The 23,355-nt window shown below is 39.6% G+C and overlaps 1 protein-coding gene and 1 non-coding gene across 11 annotated transcripts in view; one reads left to right on the top strand and one right to left on the bottom strand.

Annotated features, from left to right (window-relative positions):
• Positions 1 to 23,355, bottom strand: part of LOC126874476 (uncharacterized) — a 96,785-nt gene that overhangs the window by 37,668 nt on the left and 35,762 nt on the right. The window contains exon 1 of one of the 10 annotated variants that reach the window (XM_050636596.1): positions 8,357 to 8,524. The exons of 8 other annotated variants lie outside the window; for them this stretch is intronic. Coding sequence is in view for 1 of the 2 variants with exons in the window: in XM_050636592.1 (XP_050492549.1) it covers positions 7,414 to 7,499 (86 nt within the window). In the remaining variant the exon portion in view is untranslated. Of the gene's footprint in view, positions 1 to 7,413; positions 7,515 to 8,356; positions 8,525 to 23,355 lie in introns of those variants that run through there. One more of the 10 variants, XM_050636592.1, reaches the window with a different exon arrangement.
• On the top strand, positions 16,766 to 16,837 carry Trnaw-cca (transfer RNA tryptophan (anticodon CCA)). The gene has a single exon. It is a non-coding gene; the product is annotated as a tRNA-Trp (tRNA).

Genomic DNA, 23,355 nt, shown 5'->3' with positions numbered 1-23,355 from the left:
TAAATCTTCGAACAGTGCAGACTTTTTAAATCTTCGAGCTTTCAGACTTTTAAACCTTCGAGCTTTCAGACTTTTAAACCTTCGAGCTTTCAGACTTTTAAATCTTCGAGCTTTCAGATCTTTAAATCTTCGAGCTTTCGGACTTTTAAATCTTCGAGCTTTCAGACTTTTAAATCTTCGAGCTTTCGGACTTTTAAATCTTCGATCTTTCAGACTTTTAAACCTTTTCAGAGCTTTCAGACTTTCAAACCTTCGAACTTTCAGACTCTGAAGTATCCAACTCTGCAAATTTCCAGTACTTGACGTTTCTGTATTTTCAAGCTTCCCAACTTTTAAATTTCCAGATCTTCAAACTTTCAGACCTTCAGACCATCGAATTGGCGAATTTTCAGACATTTCAATCTCTAAAATACCTTTGGAAACATTGAAGTATTCAAATCTCCAAGCTTCTGAACTCTCAAATCTCCAAATTTTCAGCCTTTCAGATACTTACAAAATCTAAATCAATGACCCATCAGATTTACGAACTTTCAAGCTTTTTAAATCCCTAAATTCTCAGGCACTGAAGTACAAGTCGAGTTTCTCGATTTTTCAATCCCCAAAATTTCCAAATGTCCAAACTTTGGACATTGAAGATCCCGCGCTTGCATATTTTCAGACTCACGAATTACCAAATTTTCAGACTTTAGAATTTCCGATCTCCTACGCTGTTAAGTTTCAGAATCTTTCAGGCTATCGGTCCTCCAAATCTTCAAACTGTCGAAACCACGATAGGTGCAAGCCTAAGATTTTACGAGTCAAGGATAGTATTATAAATTAATGTTCAGAAATACGAAAAGAAAAAAGAAAACAAAGGGAGAGAAAATGGGATTGGAACAGAACCGAAAGACGATCCATCAGAACCGTAGTCAGTAAGTGGAAACGTGCAAAGGACAGCAAAGGGCGAAACGAGGTAAAGAGAGAAGCGAGACAAGGTAGGAGGAGATGCACTAATCACGGGAGCATCATAAATACGTCCAGATTCCATCTTTGCTCTCTTTTCAGTCCCGCCGTGTCTCGTCCCTACAGGCAGGTCCCTCGATAACTAACGACATGGGACTGGATGGCCAAGCTAACTAGAACAGCAAGATTTACTAGCCTGAACAAGAGGCGAATAACTTGGAATTTCAGAAGATTTTACCTGACTGTACCTGGACGCACGAGCAACAGGAATGTTAATCGAGTCAATCTCTGCTTCACCTTATTACGATTATTTTGCATGGCATGATCAGAGCTACCTAGCTATTCCACACGATAATTCGCCAAAGTAAATGGCTTTTTTTTAAAGATAATAAAATTATCTACGCTGGCTGGACTCTATTATTAAATAGAAAGTGGAACGACTGATATTGATCCAGAATTGTCAGACGTCTCTCAACTTCGTCACATCGGATTAGTCATATCAGCCATTGGATCTGCTGGCTTTCTCTTCAATCGGAAAAACCATCTCTCAATATCCGTCATTTAAAGAAAAAGCTTATCACACGTACGTCAAAGAATTGCGGGTCTACAATTTATTCGAACCTTCTTGTTGCAATTGCCGCGTTTATCAAGACTCTAGAAGCAGCCGTTTTCTACCAACAGATCCATCCTTCTTTCTACAAGATTCTATCGAACGTAGGTTGGTATCGAAACGTTCCACAATTTCACCCACGTAATTATCTGAAATCCGTCGGACGAACCAATCTCCATCGTTCCAAATAGCATTCCAAGCGCTTTTTCCAAGGGAACCGTGCTCTCTCTTATCCGTTTAAAGTATCTAAAGGAGGAACGGTTACCACCACGTGGACCAAACGTGACAGCTTCCACGCAGACTTTATTACCTCAGTCCAGATAACAATCCATGCTGATTATCTTGCACACATAGAACGTTAACTGTACATGCAACCTATAGCAACAGCATTCTGACCAGAGATGCGATTTCTCAGTCTGAAATGGTAAAAATGGTAAGCACCAATGTTCCTCTTACTGCATATGATTTTATTAATATTACTTTATATGGACTAACGGTGCTCTCCAATCTGACTATCTGACATGATTTACAATTAGAACACAGTGAAAGAATGACAGACATGGCTCTCACTGTAAATTGGTTCTGTAGAAAAGAAATATGACAGAATGTTGAAGATGGCATTTAAAAGGGTAATGTAATTTCTTTAAGAAGAAGCCACAATTGTCTATTTTTGATCAAAGTTTCAAGGAAGTTAGTCCAGGGGAGAATCTTTATCATCAAGAAACTTCAACTTATATGTCGTTCATCAAACTTAAGAAAACCAGGACAATAGCAATAATAGATGTAAGAAAGAAAGTAAGAGAAGATCGCATGAGCTAAAAATGAAGCAGCTCCAGCCATCCAAGGATAAAGTAAAATTATTTTTCCAGAGATAGTCGAAATAAAAGCTTAATTGGCAGAGATAAAAACTATTCGATGCATTTCCTGATGCAACCTGTGCACACACGATTATGCAAGCTGGCTGTGCAACGATTCCTTTCCCCTCCTCGTAAATCTAACTCTTCCTGATTCTGTTATATGCCAGGAATTATGCAAACATTCCATTCGCAACACCGTGTCAAGCGAACGAATTTTTTCCTTTCTTTTTCCAATTTCAACGTTTGGATTTTAACTTTCCACGCCAGCGAGGAATTTTCACTTTTGCTTTGTGAAATTAAAAAAGAAAAAGAAAAAAAGAAGAGGAAAAACGCAGTAGTTTCCTCGATTACTCTCCTTCTGCAACGTTCATTAGTAGCCCAAGTGAAGGTAGCGCGACCATTAGTCGGCCCGACAAACTAGAAATCATCATTATCATAGTCATTACGATTTCATGGATTAGCTTGTTCGCCGGTAAACTGGTTGCTTTGTAACGCACGTTAAAGGTCGCTTAAAACGTCAATTGCTTGCAATCAGTTAATAACAGCAACTATTGAGTTAGCATAAATCTCTCTCATCCATTTTTCAGGCTCTATCATCGTTCAACAATTATCCTTCCCTGTCCTGGAGTAGTAATTAATCTTGCCAAGAGTGCTTGATGATTCTAACCGTGATACTTCCTTCTTGCGGGCTTCAATTATATCTAATCCAAATATAGATTAGCTATTAGAACCAGTCAAGTTCAGTAATGCTCCTGACAGTCAAGCTTACCTTGAAAACTCATGTTGTATAATATCATATACAGCAATGTGCAAAGGACCTTGGTCATCTATGGCAGTGATCATATAACGACTATTAACTGTACTAGCTATTTCAAATTGATCGGTATTTCTTTAGCAAACTGCCAATAACTCTCAACTTAGCTAACTTCAAACCTTTATGTTCTCTTATAAGACCAACGTATCATCAGATTGTAGCAAACTTCAGACTCCTGCACTGAGAAGATACTGCTACTCAGGACTTTCGGTAAGCTGTGAGTCTCATGGTTGAAGACTGTTTGTAGAAAACACTGCAAGCACCAAGAAACAAGTTTCTCAGGGGGAAAAGTCTTGTGACTTAATGCAGTCCAAATTCATGAAAGAGGTAAGTGTATCTGCAGAAAGATACCTGTGGCACCTTTAATTGTAAAGAAATCTGAATATGTCATTCATTTAGGTTTAGATAGATGGCATAGGCGAAAGCCAAAAGTACAATTATCTAGTATCCATTGATACTTACATCTTTCTTCACTTGAGATTGTCACACCATCTTCTAGAATTGTCAATAACAATTTAGGAAGGGAAATTGCATCTAAATTCTACACTACGGTTTTCTCATTGGTATGCAGTACACTTGCCAATAAAGGATCGACAATTTTCAATTTTCCCACTTGCAGTGTTCTCTACGAGTCAAGCATCCAGGACTGAGACTGTAGGCTGTGCTGGACCAGTAATTAATTTTGGCTCAATCAATGGGCTCCATAGGCCCCTTATCTATGCCGGTAGCTTTCTTCAGTGCGAGAAAGTGGACTAGACTGGCTCGCAAACTAATCTATATCGCACTTCTCCACTCCCACGACTTTCGTTCGTCGACGAACGAAAGATCGTTGCATAACGATGGCATGGCACGCAAAAAGTGCAGTAAAATGAGGAAATACCGCGAATCGCAAGTACAGTGAAATTTTCCATATCATGGCTCGATAATACACAGACACACAGATACTTAGACTACAAACTGATTTTCAAACGTCCACCTGATAGTTTCCTCTGTTTCATTAGCCTTATATTAGATACTTATCATTATATCGTTATACCAGATACTGATCATTATAGTAGAAGCTTTACCAGTTTGGACAAGGTGTACTCTATACTTCAAGGCTCGACTTACCTGCAACAGAGAAGAAAAAACAGAATGATAAGTTAGCAGTGGTCCGAAGGATGGGCAAAAGTTGTTGCTAACAGTGGCAGTTTCGCGATACACTGACACAAATAATATTTCTAATGCAAAGGGAATCTTTTTAAAAACAGCCAAAATTGCTGACGCGAGTAATATCTCCGAGGGCCTAGGAAACTGGCAATCAAACACTGATCATTCAGACATCAAGCGTGAATCGTAACATGCCAACCGCCTAATCACCTCACGTACACAGAGCTAGGGTTAATTTGTGGAACAAAACAGACCAAAGTCGAGACAGCCAGAGTTGATATATGAAACTACCGCAGCACATGTGTGACTAGAAAGATGGCCTTCTTAATCTATTATAACTTTTCCCTCTGTTCATCTAATACAACCAAATTCGTCATAATTAAACCAAATGATCTTGACACAATCCTTGCTACTAGACTTCTTCAGCAGATGTGGCTAGCAAGACGATCTTTGTAATCTACTTCAGCCTATATCATTCTACGCAGATTCATCATAATTAGAGCAAACGATCTCTTGGCTAAGTCCTTATCATTAGATTTGATTAGACCACCCTACTTTTCCCTGTGACAAGCTAGTTAAATTCATTACAATTAGACCAAATGATCTTGACAAAATCCTTGCTACTCGACTTGCTCAGCATATGTGACTAGGAAGATGATCTTGACAGAATCCTTGCTACTAGACTTTCTCAGCATATGTGGCTAGAAAGATGACCTTCTTAATGTACTATGTCCTGTATCATTCTACACAGACTCATCACAATTAGACCACATGATCTTGGCTAAGTCCTTACTATTAGGTTTGATTAGATCAGCCTACTTTTCCCCGTGACAAGCTACCTAAATTCATTACAATTAGATCACATGATCTTGACAGAATCCTTGCTACTAGAGTTCCTCAGCATATGTGGCTAGAAAGATGACCTTCTTAATGTACTATGTCCTGTATCATTCTACACAGACCCATCACAATTAGACCACATGATCTTGGCTAAGTCCTTACCATTAGGTTTGATTAGATCAGCCTACTTTTCCCCGTGACAAGCTACCTAAATTCATTACAATTAGATCACATGATCTTGACAGAATCCTTGCTACTAGAGTTCCTCAGCATATGTGGCTAGAAAGATGACCTTCTTAATGTACTATGTCCTGTATCATTCTACACAGACTCATCACAATTAGACCACATGATCTTGGCTAAGTCCTTACTATTAGGTTTGATTAGATCAGCCTACTTTTCCCCGTGACAAGCTACCTAAATTCATTACAATTAGATCACATGATCTTGACAGAATCCTTGCTACTAGAGTTCCTCAGCATATGTGGCTAGAAAGATGACCTTCTTAATGTACTATGTCCTGTATCATTCTACACAGACCCATCACAATTAGACCACATGATCTTGGCTAAGTCCTTACCATTAGGTTTGATTAGATCAGCCTACTTTTCCCCGTGACAAGCTACCTAAATTCATTACAATTAGATCACATGATCTTGACAGAATCCTTGCTACTAGAGTTCCTCAGCATATGTGGCTAGAAAGATGACCTTCTTAATGTACTATGTCCTGTATCATTCTACACAGACCCATCACAATTAGACCACATGATCTTGGCTAAGTCCTTACCATTAGGTTTGATTAGACCACCCTACTTTTCCCTATGACAAGCTACCTAAATTCATTACAATTAGACCAAATGATCTTGACGAGATCCTCGCCACCGCAACGCCAACTCTGGCTGGTTAGACTATAGCGCAAGATCTAGCCTGGACCTTGATACAAACCTAGAATCTCCTTTCACGAAACCACGCCAACGAGCAAGTTTGCTCCAGGTTCATCAGGCAAGTTTCTTGTCCCAATGCCTAATGTCTTAAAGACAGGGAGTAAGAACTAGCCTGGCTAACGATAGCATGACTAAAAACAGGCTGATTTACGAGCACTGTGCGCCAGGTTGCATCGACAGGAACCGGCGAAGCCTTTCAACCGTGCAAGAAGAAGCGCAACGATGCATTCCTTGCACGCAGCCCTGCTTCATATTACGTAAAAAGCGATTAGAATTCACGCGAGCTCAATGATACGGGTTGTGTTGGCCGGTCGGTGGAAGAGGGGAAATAAGAAGGGGAATGGCTATAAACAACTTTCCTCGGTGGACCGGAGAGCTCGCTGAGACTCGCAGGGAAATTACGAATGCGGAAGTCCTCGTGGAATCTTTCGCTCGAAGAAAGAGAATGAAAGGGCTGGCAATATTTTTATGCATTTGTGTGAAACTCGAACGTGCAAGATAAAATAAAGTATAAATAACCGATAAAAATAATATTTAGAAAATTAATACTTCGCTGAGGAATAAAAAATATAAAATATAGAGGTCCGCACATAAACAATAATAATTGTAATTAATCCAAATCGATGACTAATCGAATTACGTCATCGTACTAATCCGGCCAAGTTTGATCCACTCGAAGAAACGTCGATGACTAATACACTTATCGAGTTAAAAATACCATTGTTTAAATGAGCCAGTCGGATTATCGACACCTGGAAAAATAAATAAACGCCTGGAATGGAGATATTTTTTGTTCGTAACGGACACCGCGCCTATCGCCAGATAAATCCAATATCGACAACGAAACATGATACTGCAATTATCCGGTTCGGTTAACGCGTCCTCCATTTCTTCGTTTCGCCGTATACGAGTGCCTACTGTGAATTACTTTCTGGAATTTCGTGTTTTCAGATATATCGCGACTATTTGTAAGATGATAACTTCTTCGATGAACATTCTTCTTTCGGTATCGTATCGCTGCAATATATGTACACTAATACTATGCTACAGTGGGTACTCTATACACTGTGTGCATGAGCATGTGGTCGATATCCGGCCGATTGTCATCACATGCAGAAGAGAAAGTTGCTAACACTATTGTCTCTCACAGCCTCGCCACGACGGTCCACGTTGAACAGTGCACAAAGCTCTCTCGTCGATTAAAATATAACAACACAACTTGATGATCGTAACTGGTTAAACTGGTAGTACTTACTCGAGTGCTGGTTCGCCAAAATTGGCCTCTCTACGGACTTGCAAAGTGGTGCTTAGAAATTGGAAAAATTCCACTATTTGTATCATAATTACTGGGTATACACGATGACTAGGAAGAACACGACCAAAGTACAGTCTATGAACAATTCGTCCCAAGATTGGCCAAACAAACGCCAACTTCTATAGATTAGATAATCATGGTTTCAAACAACGTCGTAAATAGTCTTCTAATAACGAAAACCAACTCAATTCTCACACGTGCAGACATTCCACGTTTATCACTTTCTAAGCTATATTTATGAGTTACTGTTCCATCAAACTGGGTCCAAGTGAATTCCATCGCCGTAAACTGATGATAAGTTTTTTTTTATCTGACTCTTTGCTGTCCACTAGAACCGCGCTTATTTCGCGTTTCATCCGGGATCAAACGTCTCGCGTAACAGAGATTCGCCGGTTCCCTCCACTGCCTGTCATTTTTCATCCATAAAATGGGAATTAAACGTTCGCATAATTGGGTGTAATTGTCAAGAATTCACTCAACCTGATGGTACGGTGTTCTACCAGTAAATACAGTTCTACCGTTACACAAGTTATAATAAAATATACATACGACCAAGCCGCTACCAGATATAGTTCTGACAATTAATATTTCTACGCCAATTCACACGAATTGGACAAATTGTGAATGTGAAATATTAAATAAAAAAAAAATAAAAAAATCACACGAGATTTAGGACGAACAAGTTTCTTAAAAAAGCGTTTTCTTAAAAAACACTTTAGTCCAGCATGATGTATATCAGTTACACTATGTGCCCCTGTGCGTTCCTATTTTCTCCTATGAAACACGTAAACGCATGCACGCGAAAGCTTGCACGCGTTAGCGAGTATAAGAGTCACGGTAAAAGGACTAAAAAAACCGAACAAGAACAAAGAAACGCATGTACCGTGAATCCACAGGACGTTAAACCATTCCCTAAGCATCTGTGTTTCGGTTGGCAGCGTAGATAAAGAAAACAAAAAAAAAACGAGGAGAGGAAGGTAACACGATCCCGTGACGAAGAAACGGCAATCTTGCCTATAACGATAATCGTTGGAGCACTGTTCGAAAACACGAAATAAACCAGAGGCAAGGCTGTCTCTCACTGAACACGCAGGTGGATTCGTTTCAGTGTCGCGACGAGACTCCGTGGTCCGATTGCATCACAACGCGATTGCAAAACCCGGCCAGCAGCCTTGCAATGCCACCGCCTTCCTTTTTCCTTCCGTTCATTTTGTCCCCAGTTTGGGTCTCGTCAGAAGGTCGCCTATGGATGCCATTCAAATGGTCCGAGAGAAATATTTCTACCTGAGTAGTGGCTGAGCAGTGTCTGACACTACTTAATAAATTATTCATATTTGATAATGATTTAAGTCTATAGGCAGTAATTTTTCAATTAGGCCAAAAAGAAGGGTTAAAATTTATATCGTCTGAAATTAATATTCCAAGCTGTGTATTAACGTCTAAAGTGAATTATATTCCTCGGTGTCCTTTTTCTCTAATATTAATAAATCACTAACTTTTGAAGATCCTAGCTGCTTTATGGCTGACGATAGGTTCAGCCACGAGTTCTGAATGATACAGTGGATGTCATAGAATATTTCCAGGGGAATATGAAGAATGTATCCCAGGAGCGAGTCTAGGAGAAGGTCGGCCACGAATGTCATCATCTGTTCTGCGCATGTTGCATCCTTAAACGACGGTAATTGTCGTTCCAGTGACGTAAACTGATCTATAGTATTATTTGCGCACGATCAGGGTCGCGCACAGGGATAATTTATTCCACCTGCCGACATACCATTTTGTAACGCGTGTTTACCTTAGCATACAAATAGACCTGGTTTCTAAACTCTATTTCAATTCTCCTGCCATATATTTTGTACACTCGCGTAATTTTCCATGGCCAAAATGTCGAAGAAAAATTGTCATCGTGCGCTAAATTCGTGCACCTAAATTCGTGATGCGAGTAATGCCAGGAGAGGGAGAGACTCTATGGCCGAAAATAAGACGGAGATAAAGAATAAAAAATGTTAGGTTTCGGGCTACATTTTCGAGAAAATGGAATTCGAAAATTTGCTTTCGATTTATTTTCTCGAAAATGAAGAGACCCTAAATGAAAAATTGTTTTTTCTTCGATTTACGTTGAGTAATACAATCGCCTTGACTTTCTCCTTTTACCATAAATTTGCCCAAGTGCCGGCAACAGATTTAGTAACATTCTAGTAACTTTTCGATAATTACGAAACTAACGCGAAGAATGTAGGAATTTAGTAAAAGTAAGATGCAAGAGAGGTGAATGGCGGATGACACACGGCAATAAAAATTCTTATAGAACGTGTAATCTCGTAAATCCCAGAGTTTTATGATTCACGTTAGAAATCTTTTGGTTTCGAAAGGGGGAAGAACATTCGATTCGACGAATGCTTGCGTAGATCGTTTCCTATAGGGGAAAACTATTTCAATTGGAAACTTTTCCCCGAGTTTTACATTCCAGGAAGGACCTTCGTCGAAGATCGAACGTGAATCATGAATTTTTATGCACGAAGATGCAAAACAAAGGAAACGTTTAAAATAACAAAATAACATAACGACACAACAACGAGTTATTAATATGTAATTAGTATCAGAAAAAACTAAGCGCACTACCTGTTTGCAAACAACTTGCAAACTACTGTTCGTTTATTACGTATTCTAATTGCCATTACGCTATGATTTACAGCCGGTAATTTCATTCTGAGAAATAAAAAATGTAGGCAATGAAAGAGCGTAAACATTGCAGAGATAAAACTCAACATTTATCTTTGTAGACATTCTTACAATAGCTTTAAAACTAATTCACTTACGATTCTTTAAATATACAAACTCAGAGAAGGTATAAAAATACTTGCATGAACTATTATTTTAAAATTAAAAACCGAAATATAATCTTAATTGAAGTAATTTAATTATATTGAATTTATTTTATATTCTATTTATATTAAATTTAAATTTGGAATAATCAAGTGGACGCAACATATGCGTCAATGCTAACCGAATGTAATAAAAAAAAGTCCCTAGAATTTTTAAAAACAATTTGAATTATTTCAAGTATCGCAGATGTACAAGGGATTAAAAAGTGAGAGCAAGCGCGAAGATGGTACAGAAAAACACCAGGTCGTCTCATGAGAACGAGACCAAAGAGACCTTCAGGCGTGCCCCTTTCTTTCCTTTTCTCAGTTCCTTCATAAGGGGAACATAACCTGCGAACGCCCTTGCCAGGAATGCAATCTCCGATCTCTCCAGGCTCGTTTCAATGTTTCGCTACGCTTGTATGCAGATACGTGTGCGCACGCACACCGGTGTTACTAACAGTGGAACGTATCACGTAACAGTATCTAGCTGTCTCCCTTTCTTCGCAGGCAAAAAATTGCCATTTCTTTTATCCTTAGAAATTACGTTGCAACATTCTTCATGTGATTAATATGCTTTTTTGGAAGCTTCTACGAATACATGCTACATATAATAGTAAGCTATTGCCAACGAGAAAAAGTACATTGAACCATCGAATTCATGCAGAGCTAATGGTTCTAGATTTTAGGTTAGAATAAAATGGAGGCTCAACAAAATTCTGTAGTTCAGTTCTACGAGTTGAATTCTACAAGCTAGATTAAAAAAAGTCCTTTAAGAGAGACTGAAGACACGGATGAATTCATTTTAATGTAGACAATAATTCCTAGCAATCAAAAGAAGGACATTGACCTAAACAAACTAGTTGAAACCTAAATACACTAATCCTTTAAAGAAATATTCCTATGTTCCAAACTAGGGCAATGTAGCAACCCTAACGAATTCAATAGTCCTAGACTTGAATTCTATAGTAATTCTATAGTAAAGATACACACCAAAGAAAGTACACTGTCCCAAACAAATTAGCTGAAAGCTAAATACATTGATTAAAAGGAATATTTCTACACTGCATATCAGAGCAAAGGAGAAAGCCTAATAAATTCTGTATTTGAGGACAGATCGAAAAAATCCTTCAAAAGTGACTGGAGGCACGCATAAATTCGCTTCACAGTAGGAAGTGATCTCATATCCATTCGTGTCACGCTCAGCGAGACCAAAGAGGATTACGCGAAGGAAGGAGAATGTCCCTCGTCACCCAATGAGCACGTGTGACTATTTTTTGCCACCTGGACATGCCAGATTTTCTTCGGAAGAAATAACGATGACGCTGACACGCGTGATCATTGTCAAGGTGTCTCGTCAGAATCACACCTATCCTCGTTCTAATCCTTCAACCTACATTTTTCTGCGTGTTCAACTTGAAAAAGAGAGAACATTTACCGTCTTACACAAACGACAGTTTAAATAAACGTTTCTTTTTTTTAATAACATCCAGCGGCGGACAGATACAGCGGACTTTGAACAGTGTCAGAGGAGAAAAAAAGGGAACTGTTCAAGACGTGATTGATCTTCCTGCTCGGTCTAGCGTTCTCGGCCACGGTATAAGGAAAGACCAGTGTATCGATTCTTTCTTCTCTGGCGAGTTAATTGCGGCCTAGGCTCCGCTGAATCGAGCAGGAGCGGTCATTCATGCGATCGTTCGGCCGGGGAATTCAAGGAAGACTTTAACGATCCGCGGAACCACTCTGGTCAACGTAATTGACCGTCACGGCAACGTCGAACTCCCCTGAGGAGGATTCAACTGGGGCAATCGATACAAATCGAGCAATAATTACGTTAATCGTCAGCGATGACCTAGGAGTTCAGTCAATTTTTAGAAATCCTCTCATGGACCCTAACTCTTATCAAGGGTGAATAACCTAATTTGGTAACTTTTTAGTTCTACGCATGATATGGGATATGAGATATTGATGCCAGGTGGTGAATTCTACGCGTTGAAATACAGAGGGAAATGTTCATTTTTCTTCAACTCATCTTGGAATTTGCTGTTATTTGTGCTACCTTATTCTGATAAATAGATTCGTTTGTTTCTTTAGACGATTAGTTTTGGAACCCTAGACAACTACAATTTAGAGCTTCCTGAGAAACTCGCACGGAGAATCTCAATACGATGTGTTCATTGTTACTTAAGTACCTGGTCCCAACAATAAGGATTAGGTAGGTCAGTGATTATAGAAGGAACCTGACCCCAACACTCATCATCGATATGCCCATCGTTGATATTAATTTCTTGATCTTCGGATCATCAGCTTCTTACCCTAATTATACCCCTTCACTTACGTAACATAGACACGAGCAAATTTCACATTCGTATACGCAAATTCAGCGAAATTAAAAACTTAAAATTACTCGGAATAAATGAAGTTCTATCGTAGATGGCAGATTTGTTTCTGTTACATAAAACGACGCATTGGTATTGGCAACTCGCAACTTGCAATTTCTAAAATTTCACTAATAACGCGACTTCGCCTGTGCAAGGGATCTGAGACGATCGAGGTGATCCGAACGGTTGAAGACACCCGGTAGAGATGGCCACGTGTACGGGATCTCGGAGCTTTCTTCGCGGAAGAGAATATCGCTGCGCGAAGTGTATAAGGTCACGCCAGGGAACGTGTACGGGGCGCACTGCTCACCTGACAGGATCGTGTTTCATCCTGTGCGCGGTGTGTTACTGTACGAGCCTACGGACGATCGTTACGTCTTACATTATTCTACGCGCGACGTGTTACGTGTCCGCGGAGCGTTAGCTACGAGCTGAACGCGTCACGGAACGACCTTACGATTCAATTTCTCTTCTCAGCTCCGTGGAACGGGACCGGGTTTCTTTATGTAACCAATTGCTCCCACTGGACCGCTAGCTTCGCTCCCTAACATCTTCGCCTTTTCTACGATTCTCTTCGGTTCGTACAACTACTAGTTGCGATCATTGATTTATAGATAATTATTCAGGGGAATTTTATAGACTGAGATCTTTCAATTTTCACAATTCCCTGTTTCACTGCTTCGTGTCGCTATTATCCTTTCTAGAATTCCCTAGATAGCGGGAGAGAATTCACTAGATGGATAAAAGTTTATTGCTCTTCTAAATTACGTATTATTTTCATCACTTTAATCTTATTTCCATCTTTGGCCACAATAAAAAAAATTGACGAAATCTTGACTTTTGAAGAATTACTTTTCTATCTTTCACCATTCACTCGAATCCAAAACTACCTTTCAAAACCGAGGAACGTGCCAAAAAACTCTACAGAGATAAATTAATTAAATTTCTCTGGGGGGAATTCTCATTTTAGGAAACGATTATAGTACCATTAACACTAGCGAGGATCGTATAAAACTTGCGTGTTATCTGCAACACCATAATAATTACGTGTTCAACGATTACTCATCGCTGGAAGCACTAAAAAGTACAGCATTTCACGCAGAAATCGTTCTTCTTTTTCAGCGCAGCAAATAGAGCACCGAATGTTTTCCACTAGGCTAGTAAATCTGTAGTGGAGCGAGGAGTGGGGATGGGTTGGAAGAGGAGTGGGGGAAGCGCGCGGGACGCGCTTGCGTGCAACAAGCGGAACGAACTCGACACGCGTGCATTAATAATCCCCGTGGAACGAGCAAGAGAAAAAGAGAAGTCGATTTACCGTCAGGTGAACCGGGATGTAAACAGGATGCCGCGGCGAGAGAGGATAACGCGAGGACACGTCGCGGACTGGCAAGGTCGTTGCCATTGGAGATTCCAGGCTACTCACCTGTGACTCTACATGGCTATTACTTAGCCTCGCAAGCGCTCTGTAACCTTGAATCGTCCCTATGCTAATAAACTTAAGCTTTATTCCAAGAAAATTGCAAAACTTAGCCCTTAAACCTCAGATTTTGTTTCGAATTTACGATCATTCCGAAATACACGGAATCTCTTCTTTCGCGTATTCGCGTACGTTTTGCAATTTTGTCCAAAGGAACCATAAGATCTTCCTGCATCAATTTCTTGCGCCTGTGTTTATTATTGTCTAGAGAATGTCCACAATTTTTGCAGGTGAAGTGTCAGCCTATAGGACACATTTTTTTAAAGGGTTTCCGCACAATGACGTATAAGTCGAGTAATTTTGATCGTTATCGTTTGAAAAAAATCGTGAATATTTTGTAAACATTAATAAACACGTATGCAGGAAAGCAATAAAGAAAGCTGTATGGTTATCTCGGAAAAGAATACCAAAGTATGGCCTTCCAAACCACAGCATCTCCTCAAGGGGTTAAACAACCCAGACCTAACCTAAAATTGTTCTAACGAAACTAAGCACTCTTAAATATGGATTCGCCTTAAGCCAACTCTCGAGACAACCGTCTACCATTTTCTAAACCATGTATTATGCAGCGGCAGTCGTGCAATTAGAAATCGCTTAGCCAGCATCTATCCAGCGTCTCAGGGCTGCCACTTACGATTGACAAAGAGATAAGTACGTGAGAACCAGTGGCCATATTTGAAAACGGGGCTTAATATGTCGAACAGGGTCACCTATGACGCGCGGTGAAACGTTTTTGACTGTATTTAGATCGTCCATCCTGGAATGTCGATATCTCCAACATAAGAAAAAAAAAAGTCTCGAGACGCACACAGACTAGCTCAATTAAAGCCGTGTTTCCATGTAACGCGTGTTTTAAGGTCAGATCGAAACTGGCGGCGGGAAAACGAGCACCGCGAAAAGGATGTCACGAGGATATGTCAGAGTAGCAAGGTCGTTGTCATCCGACATCCCAGGTTGTTCACATTCAAGGACCTTTCCACCAGCGTTTCATCGCGCTTATAGGACGATCGTATCGATTCTAGCACGGGGAGCAAAGGTAAGTAAGCCGAGAAGGCCGTGGATCTCTTGGAACCGGGTCAAACTAATCGGACGTTTCCTTCGAACATGTGAAACGTGACTACATTGCGTGAGATACTGCGATACTCACTAGATCCTAGTTACTTTCTCCCTACGCTAGTTACTTTTCATCGAACACTAAACGCATCTCCTAACGTCTACATAATATACACTCGGTGTAAGAAGTGCTCGTACAGCAGCTAAATTTAACAACCTACGGATAACTTTCGAAAAGAAAAAGAATGCGACAAAACGTCGCTTAACTGTACAAATAGAAAAATAGAGAAACGCTGTAAGATTAAGAAATTCGTTTACCGTATAGTCGTACGAGATTTCCAATCTTCTATTTGTATGTTAAACATTCATTTCAGAATGCTATCAATGTCGTTTGCTTAAAAGTAAACTTACGACAGTAAATCAGCTGTTTCTTTAAGAGGTTGAACGTTTATCGTGTATCCAGATAATAAAGTTACGAAATTTATACGAAAAGTAGAATTTCCATCAGTTTGGCAATCTGATATGTGTAATAACCAGCCTTCAGATCATCGAGGACAGGATTTCTGGAAGCACGCGAAATCGCGTGAGGAAAGAGGGCTCCTCCTCGATGCTCGTTGAAGAGTAACAACCAACCGGCTGGAATATTCAACAAAGTGGTTTCGATGCACGTTTTGTGTCTCGCGCGTGGTATCGCATGCGCGCGCATCTTCGCTCCATCCTTTTGAACAACTCTCGTTGAATTATCGACCGACGTTAAAAACAACGCTGCAACAGAGAGGGGCCGTGTACAATTTTCGCGTACGCATCCGTCATCCTTTGTCGTTCGATTAATCAAAATTTTCGTTGGTTAGCCAGGACTCGTTAACGGGCGACGTTGCTCACCCATTAAGATCAGCCTGGATACAAATCGATCTGTCGAGGGATAACAACGTACACGTGATTTAATCGTAGCTGTTTATCTCCAACAGCCGGTTACTACACAGTATAGGTTAGGTTACCACACTCTTCAGTTTAGGTATTTTTAATAGAAATCCTTGTGTTTTCTTGGCCATCGGTTCTTCGGCCTGACTTGTACGATTGCATTAATATTATTACTTTTGTTATTAGAAGACAGATTTCATAGAATGCGTGTAATACGAAAAGATATATTTCTAATCGAAATCTTCGTTTTCGAATAGCTGTTGATCCTCTGGGCCATCTTACACGATTGCGACTATCATCATTGGTGACTATGTTGTATAATATACTTAAAAACTAGAATTACGAGTCTTTGAAGAAGAAGAAAAACAAGTCTTTATACATACACATAAGCTCGTCCCTAATTAAGGCCAGTGATCAACCCATTTCGCAATGTAATTCAGTTTCTAAGGGAATTAAAAGCCAGGAAGCACACGCACTGCAATATGAACTGACACTTTGACTTACTACCAATAATGTAACAGTGACACAGTGTAGCAGTCGCTGAACTATTGCTAGTTTTCTAAACCTTAATAACCAATAACGCTACCTAATTAACAGACTTCGTGGCGCAACGGTAGCGCGTCTGACTCCAAATCAGAAGGTTGCGTGTTCAAATCACGTCGGGGTCAATTCGTATTCGCTACCTAATTATAGCTAATCGGTAAATTGGTTAAAATGGAAAAGCTGTAGCGATATGTACCTTTAACCTAACAAAGGCGTGAAATTATGGGATAATATATCTTATGGGAGTAGAAATCGGCTGGAGAGAAGACAGGTGAAGGATGGACCAATTATTCATGACGGATGTTGTGATTAAAAAAAATGGCTCGCAAGAAAACCGGGTACCTTACTCCTGCTGGCCATATCAGGAACTTCAGACTCACTCGGCGACGATCATTGAATCCTGAGCAGCGGCACGGCTCATAAAAATGCATCGGATCTCCTCGAGAAAGTTTCACGAAAGTCAGCGTGGAAAAAGAGCGAGATTTCAGGATGATCGGCTGGCAAAAGTGTGTCACCAGTCGTCGAACGAAAATAATTGCCTTATCAGAGGCCGTGAAGGCGTACGTAGCCTCATCCACACTTGAGAATTCGCCTTGATACCAGTGTTCACCTTGATCCACTGCTCCCTATATATACATTATCTTGTCGAGACAAACAACACCTAAGATTTCTCATGATCGTGATAAAATCAATTGAATATTAACACCTCATATAAAACCTTAATGTTTGTGCATAGAATGATACAACGTTAGGCTCCCTCTTATGCAGTAATTCATGAGCAACAGTATTTATTTATTTATATAATCCAAGCGATTAGCATGTCAGATGCAGATCATAGACTTCTTTGCACCATCAGTTATCTCAACATGTTGCATAGTTTGTGATCGATCCAAGACCCATTGCGGACGTTTAGTGTACACATGTTCCACCATGTCTATCGCTTGTGGCGCCTACATTGTTTTATACAGAGGCAATGTTGGGATGTACATTAGCACCTGAGACATTGGTACGATGAAAAAGCAACGTTTCTTCATTTTTCCACCTACGGACTTGCCTATGAAAATTCTGTAACTCTTTCAGTATCTGCATCGAGCTGTGATTCTTAATATGTGATGAACCTAAACCAGCAATATTCAAAATGACCAGTTCATAATCTTCCCCATATAGAGAAATTTTATTAGGACATTCAAATAGTGTTTGGTAAAATACAGGCGCGTTAAACTTCATCTCATCTAACTATAACTGGTATAACTGGACGTGTCTCTGTCTGGTTTGCAGCTGGTGAAAATTGAAGATAAGTAGAGTCTCGTTAGAGCTTACAGCTTCTACCTACGTCGCAGACAGAGGCTAACTTTCTTTCAACTTTTTTCACCCTACGATTCACCTAACCCAAACAGCTTTTCTTCTGACAGAAGAGAAGTTTCTCCTCGACTGAATATGGCGATCAAACAGTTTCTTTTTCCCCGCTTTCCCCTTGTACGATAAACGTGACCCTGACCTCGACGCACCAGCCTATACCGGCACGCCAGTGATTAGTCTGGACATAAATTAATGCTGCGCAATCTACCAGAAATTGTTCGCAAGCGTGGCAACGACACTTTTCCTTCCATCGTGCTTTCCAATCATAAAAATATGATGGTTGACGCTGGTAGCTGAAGCAATTCTATCATTACTCGCACTTTTTATTACGCTGTTTGTTCCTTAGATTCTGCAGTTAATCGCAGAATAGATTTATAGATCTGTTACTCTTGCTTTCGTGACATTTATTAGCTTTGTTGAGATTGGTTATTGAAATCGTTTTAGGGTTAGTCGAGAGTTGTAAATTTATTGGGCACAGAGGGTACAAGTATAGATTTATAGGTTCTCATCTGATAAATCTTCCACCTGCGCTTCTTCTCAACGTTTTAACGATATTCCAACAGTCCTCCATGATTTAATCGCTCTTTCGAATTTCCAGTTAAAGCCAAAACGAAACGCGTCAAGTCTACACGTTAGATCGCCTATTTATACATTAAATCATTGTCAGATAGTTTGTACTCAAGCTCTTGAAAAATTCCTTTCGGGATTCCAGATCTTTCCAAGGTTATTTCGAATACTGCAACCTTTAAAAATCCTTTAGCCTATTCCCAATAACACGGTTTACGAGCCAACACTACCAAAATTCTCTGGAACACTTCCAAGAATATAATAAGACGCGAAAAGCAATCTGTTTCGAGTCCACGTTAAGGCCTATTTCCAACAGACCGATGTAATAAGATAAAGAAAGCTTTTGAGGAATTTTTATGCAACAAAATTTTATCACTTGGGCTTATAGAAACTACGAACAATGTTTGGAACGTGAAAAATTGAAGCGGTCTGTATATCTCGACAGAAATTACAAGAATTATATTAGAAGAAACTCTAACCTAACCTTAAGAGTTTTCTAACCTAACCTTAAGAGGTTTCTAACCTAACCTTAAGAGGTTTCTAACCTAACCTTAAGAGGTTTCTAACCTAACCTTAAGACCATTCTCGGGTAAGGTTAGGAACCAATGCTAGCAAACTTCTCTATAGCATTTTCAACTGTGATAGGATTTGAAAAGTAATCTGATTAGGTTATCCGAAAAGTGTAATTTAAATAACCAATATACACGGACAAAAACTAAAGAATACCACATATTAGAAGGAATTTCTAATTTCAGAAAGTGTTGTATATTGGAAAGGCGAGTCAGAAGTTCAAGGAGGGATATACTTTGGAATACCAACAGACAGTTGGCCATAATGATCGCGAGGAGGATTGATTCGGCGACTGACGCGATGAAAAATGTTGGAAAGCGACGCAACAATGTTTCTCTGGACCGAAGACGAAGTGGTGCGTTGAATGGTAGATGGCTGGACATAATTTTTGACCGGCTGCTGCCCGGTTTAAGAAAGTCATGCCTATTAGCCGCCATTAAGGCCACCCTGCGGAAAGTCGGTTCCCCGAGGGAAGGAAAGGCGACGTCGCTCTCCATTTTTACTTTCCTGCGCGAGCTGGAGGGAGAAAGTAACGTGAAACTGACGAATGACGCTTGGTTTCCCAGAACTTACTTCTCCATAAATACTTACTTGAAAAAAGCCAATTAACCATTGCATTCGTACGTCGTAGAACATTTTTATCTCAACATGCTGCACACTTCTATTAAATCCATTGAAAAAAGTTCTCATTTTCAAATTATAAACCATAATGTTTAAATAATGATACAAAACTCTCGAATTAACAAACTTGATAATATTACAAATTTTATTCCTACGAACGGTGATTATGTTCTAAAGATCTTTGACGTCTCGTTAGCCAAATTTTTTAATTACAATATCAATTTTACAAATTACAATTAAACGATACCAAACTTCCTTCTTTGTTACATTTTTTTCAGCCGATTGAAATAACAGTACGAATAACACGATCAAAGAATTTGTCTCGCGCGTGTCGATGTAAACGCGGCATAATATGTTGCAAAGAGCCTACCGCGACTGCCAGCACGAAACACACAGAAATTCGCGTGACAGCGAACGTACTAACAAATTAGCCAGTCTTTCTACGAGCATTCGCTCATAAAACGTAAAAAGTCGTTGGCCAGAGCCACACTCAACATTCCGACGGGAGGCTAAATTTCAAGTCGACCCAGCAACAACGAAAGTATGACCGCTGCACGAGAAGAAACGACGCGGTCCACCGAGGGGACCAGTTTTTCCACGGCGAGAACCGATCCACGCGTGATCTCGCCGGACCGCTTCTTGCGGATCGGCCCTCAGTCGGCGATCATCCGAAAGTCCCCGCCGGGGAACGTTGATCGCCGCTCTCGACGTGCTTACTTTCGATAAACGCGAGCGGCCGCGTCCCCTCGCGCCACCAATACTACGCTACCGGTCGAAAATTTCGGAGAAAACCATAATTGTTGGCCAGGTGGGTCGAACGGGGGACAGCGAGGCCTAAAAAGTAATCTGGATGCAAATGGAAACGGGGATCCAGAGGTTTTGTATCGAGGATGGTAGCGAGAGGACGTTCGAGAATGTTTGGTCTTCGTGGAAACGAGACTTTACGATAGATTCGTTAGATACGGCAATACGTTCGAATGCTTGAAAATTCTACGCTCGTTGTTACCTCTTTTGTTCACCTAACCTTATGTAAATTCTTATATTTAAGGAAAATTGAGAAATTAATTAATCGCATAATGTAAGAATTGAGGTTAGGTTAATCGCATAATGTAAGAATTGGGGTTAATGAAGTTAGTTTTATTAATTAATTTATTTAAAGTTAAAGGAAGATCAAGTTAAAAGAAATAACGATAAATGTAGAATTCTAGATGAAATTTCGAAACCGGTCATTTGACCGGCTCTGGTAAGGTTAGTGCTGACATCCGAGCGCTTTGTTATTCGAACGTAATATCTGCCAGTAACGAACGACTCTTTCCGCTTCGAAAACGTAGATAAATATTGTATCGGTGTTCGTACGCCGTGTTTTCTTTCCTTTATTCGGCTGAGTGAATTCCTATTAGAAGCATCTAGTACGAAACTCGAAACAAAACAAAAAAGTGAAACTTGATATCCACAGTACTATCGGTACATATCTACGTGTATCTCAGCGTTTAGACATTTTTATAGCTGTATGCATACGTATATGTATATGACAGAACTAATGTTCTAACCATGAAAATAAAATATAATTAAAAACCGTGCAAGATGTTGTAAGTGCAATGGAATTAGTAAAAATACACGATGTGGGAGAAGCTACAGTCAGAGACATGAAAACACAAAAGAACGATATTGAAAATTATCGGAACCGCGTAGATTCCTCATATATCGACGATGGTAGAAGAAGCTCAAATATACCTATGTAACGAGATAGTTCCATTGCGATAATGACGATTTTATATATAAGTGGAAAGAGCGAACGAAAGTGGTAATGGCGAGGTGCCTTGTCGTGCCGAAGCATTCGTGGCATTCGAGAAACGGTTTCCATGGTTCGAGGTACAAAAAGAAAGGTAGAAAAAGAAGGTAACTTTGTGCAGTTACTTGCGTTGAAAAAGTTACGCGACTTGACAGTCAAAAAGGTACGCGGTCCATAAATATTTCAAGAATCTGTCGATCAATTTTAATCTGTATTTAAATAAATGAAATTTCATATGAGAAATATTGTGATTATTCCATCATTCGACGATTCCATTATACATTATATATATTAATTTTATCTGCCTGTTAATTCTGATAAGGGAAACTCTACTGTATATTACTATGATAATTAAATAAAAATTTAGGGCTCTCCGTTTGGAAATTACGTGATGGATAATTATTAAACCATTCAGAAGCCACATTGATCGACCGCATAGATGGAACAGCGGAGAAATATACCTAATAATATTGCAGATACTATTTTTGAAGTTTACCTTGCAGTTTCCTATACTATTTACGTTACCTTCTTGCGATAACTGTAACGCTAAATTTATATTAACAAGTAACGCGATCTTCTTCTTCGTAAATTAGTACTAGTAAAACATCCTAATCGAAAAATAATATTAAAGATCCAACAAACATCTACCCACGCGTTATACAACTAGTATTTCCTTTTCCACGCAATATCAGTATTTCATGGTTGGCACAAGAAACTTGTATAAAACGTCTCTCAATTTCGCCCGGTTTCTATGAAACGATACCAAGTTTCAGCTCGATTGAACAAGCTAAAAGCTGCTCTTAACAAGACCAACCAACGTCACAGAGGCCATCCCTGTTGTGTTTATACGCAGCCGCGCAGCTTCTTTTTTGTCCACCTGTTTTTTCTCGAGAAAGCGATAACACGAAAGCTAGTGTATAGGGTTGCTCGGGACAAACCAGCTTTTGCCGCTTTTTCCCCGACCATGCGCAGCGTCGCTATACTATTAAGGATCGATTAGCCGAATGAGACAGGCTGTAGAAGCGATGCAAATTGGCGCAACGAAAGCTGTTTCAGACCAGATTTTCTTTCTCTGATTGCGAATTAATTTTATTGCGTATCACTCGCCGGATGAATAAAATTCAGTATACCGTTTTACTGATAAGCGTGTAATTAAGCTTTTTTGTCTGAAGATTTTTAATCGCTATCGTATCTTGGTAATTTGTTTCACGGCGTTGAAAAATATCAGACTTGGTTCTTTTTAATTCTATGCACAACTCCACATTCTGTATCTCTTTCAACAATTTTTTTTCCATTTTCTAGAGGCAACATTTTTTGGTCTTCTAGCGACCATATTCTTTGATTTTTTAGCGACAATATCGTAAAACTGTATTTCCATTTCGCCGTGTTTCTAGGTCGAAATCTATGCAAAAGTTTGAAATATTAGAAATCTTCGACCAACTTACACGCTTCAATAACTTCGGCGTTATGGTGACTAACAATTTAAGCAAACAAAGATTGGCGGGAAATTTAAAAGTACCAAGCGTTTTTCCATCTATAATGCAACTTTTATAATTTTTACTTTGAGAAAAAAGTTCTTACCTAATATTAATAAAACTGTACATCTCGTTGTCACCGTAACTTTCAAGAATTTCGTTGAACTTCTACAATTATGATACTTATGAAAATTCATATTTTTCTCAACATACCTTAACCTAAATGGAGATCAGAATGGGAATTTTAAGGTTATGTTCA

Source organism: Bombus huntii, chromosome 16, assembly GCF_024542735.1.
Source record: "Bombus huntii isolate Logan2020A chromosome 16, iyBomHunt1.1, whole genome shotgun sequence".
In the NCBI taxonomy this organism is placed as follows: Eukaryota; Metazoa; Arthropoda; class Insecta; order Hymenoptera; family Apidae; genus Bombus; species Bombus huntii.
This window is presented reverse-complemented; position numbering and strand designations above follow the sequence as displayed.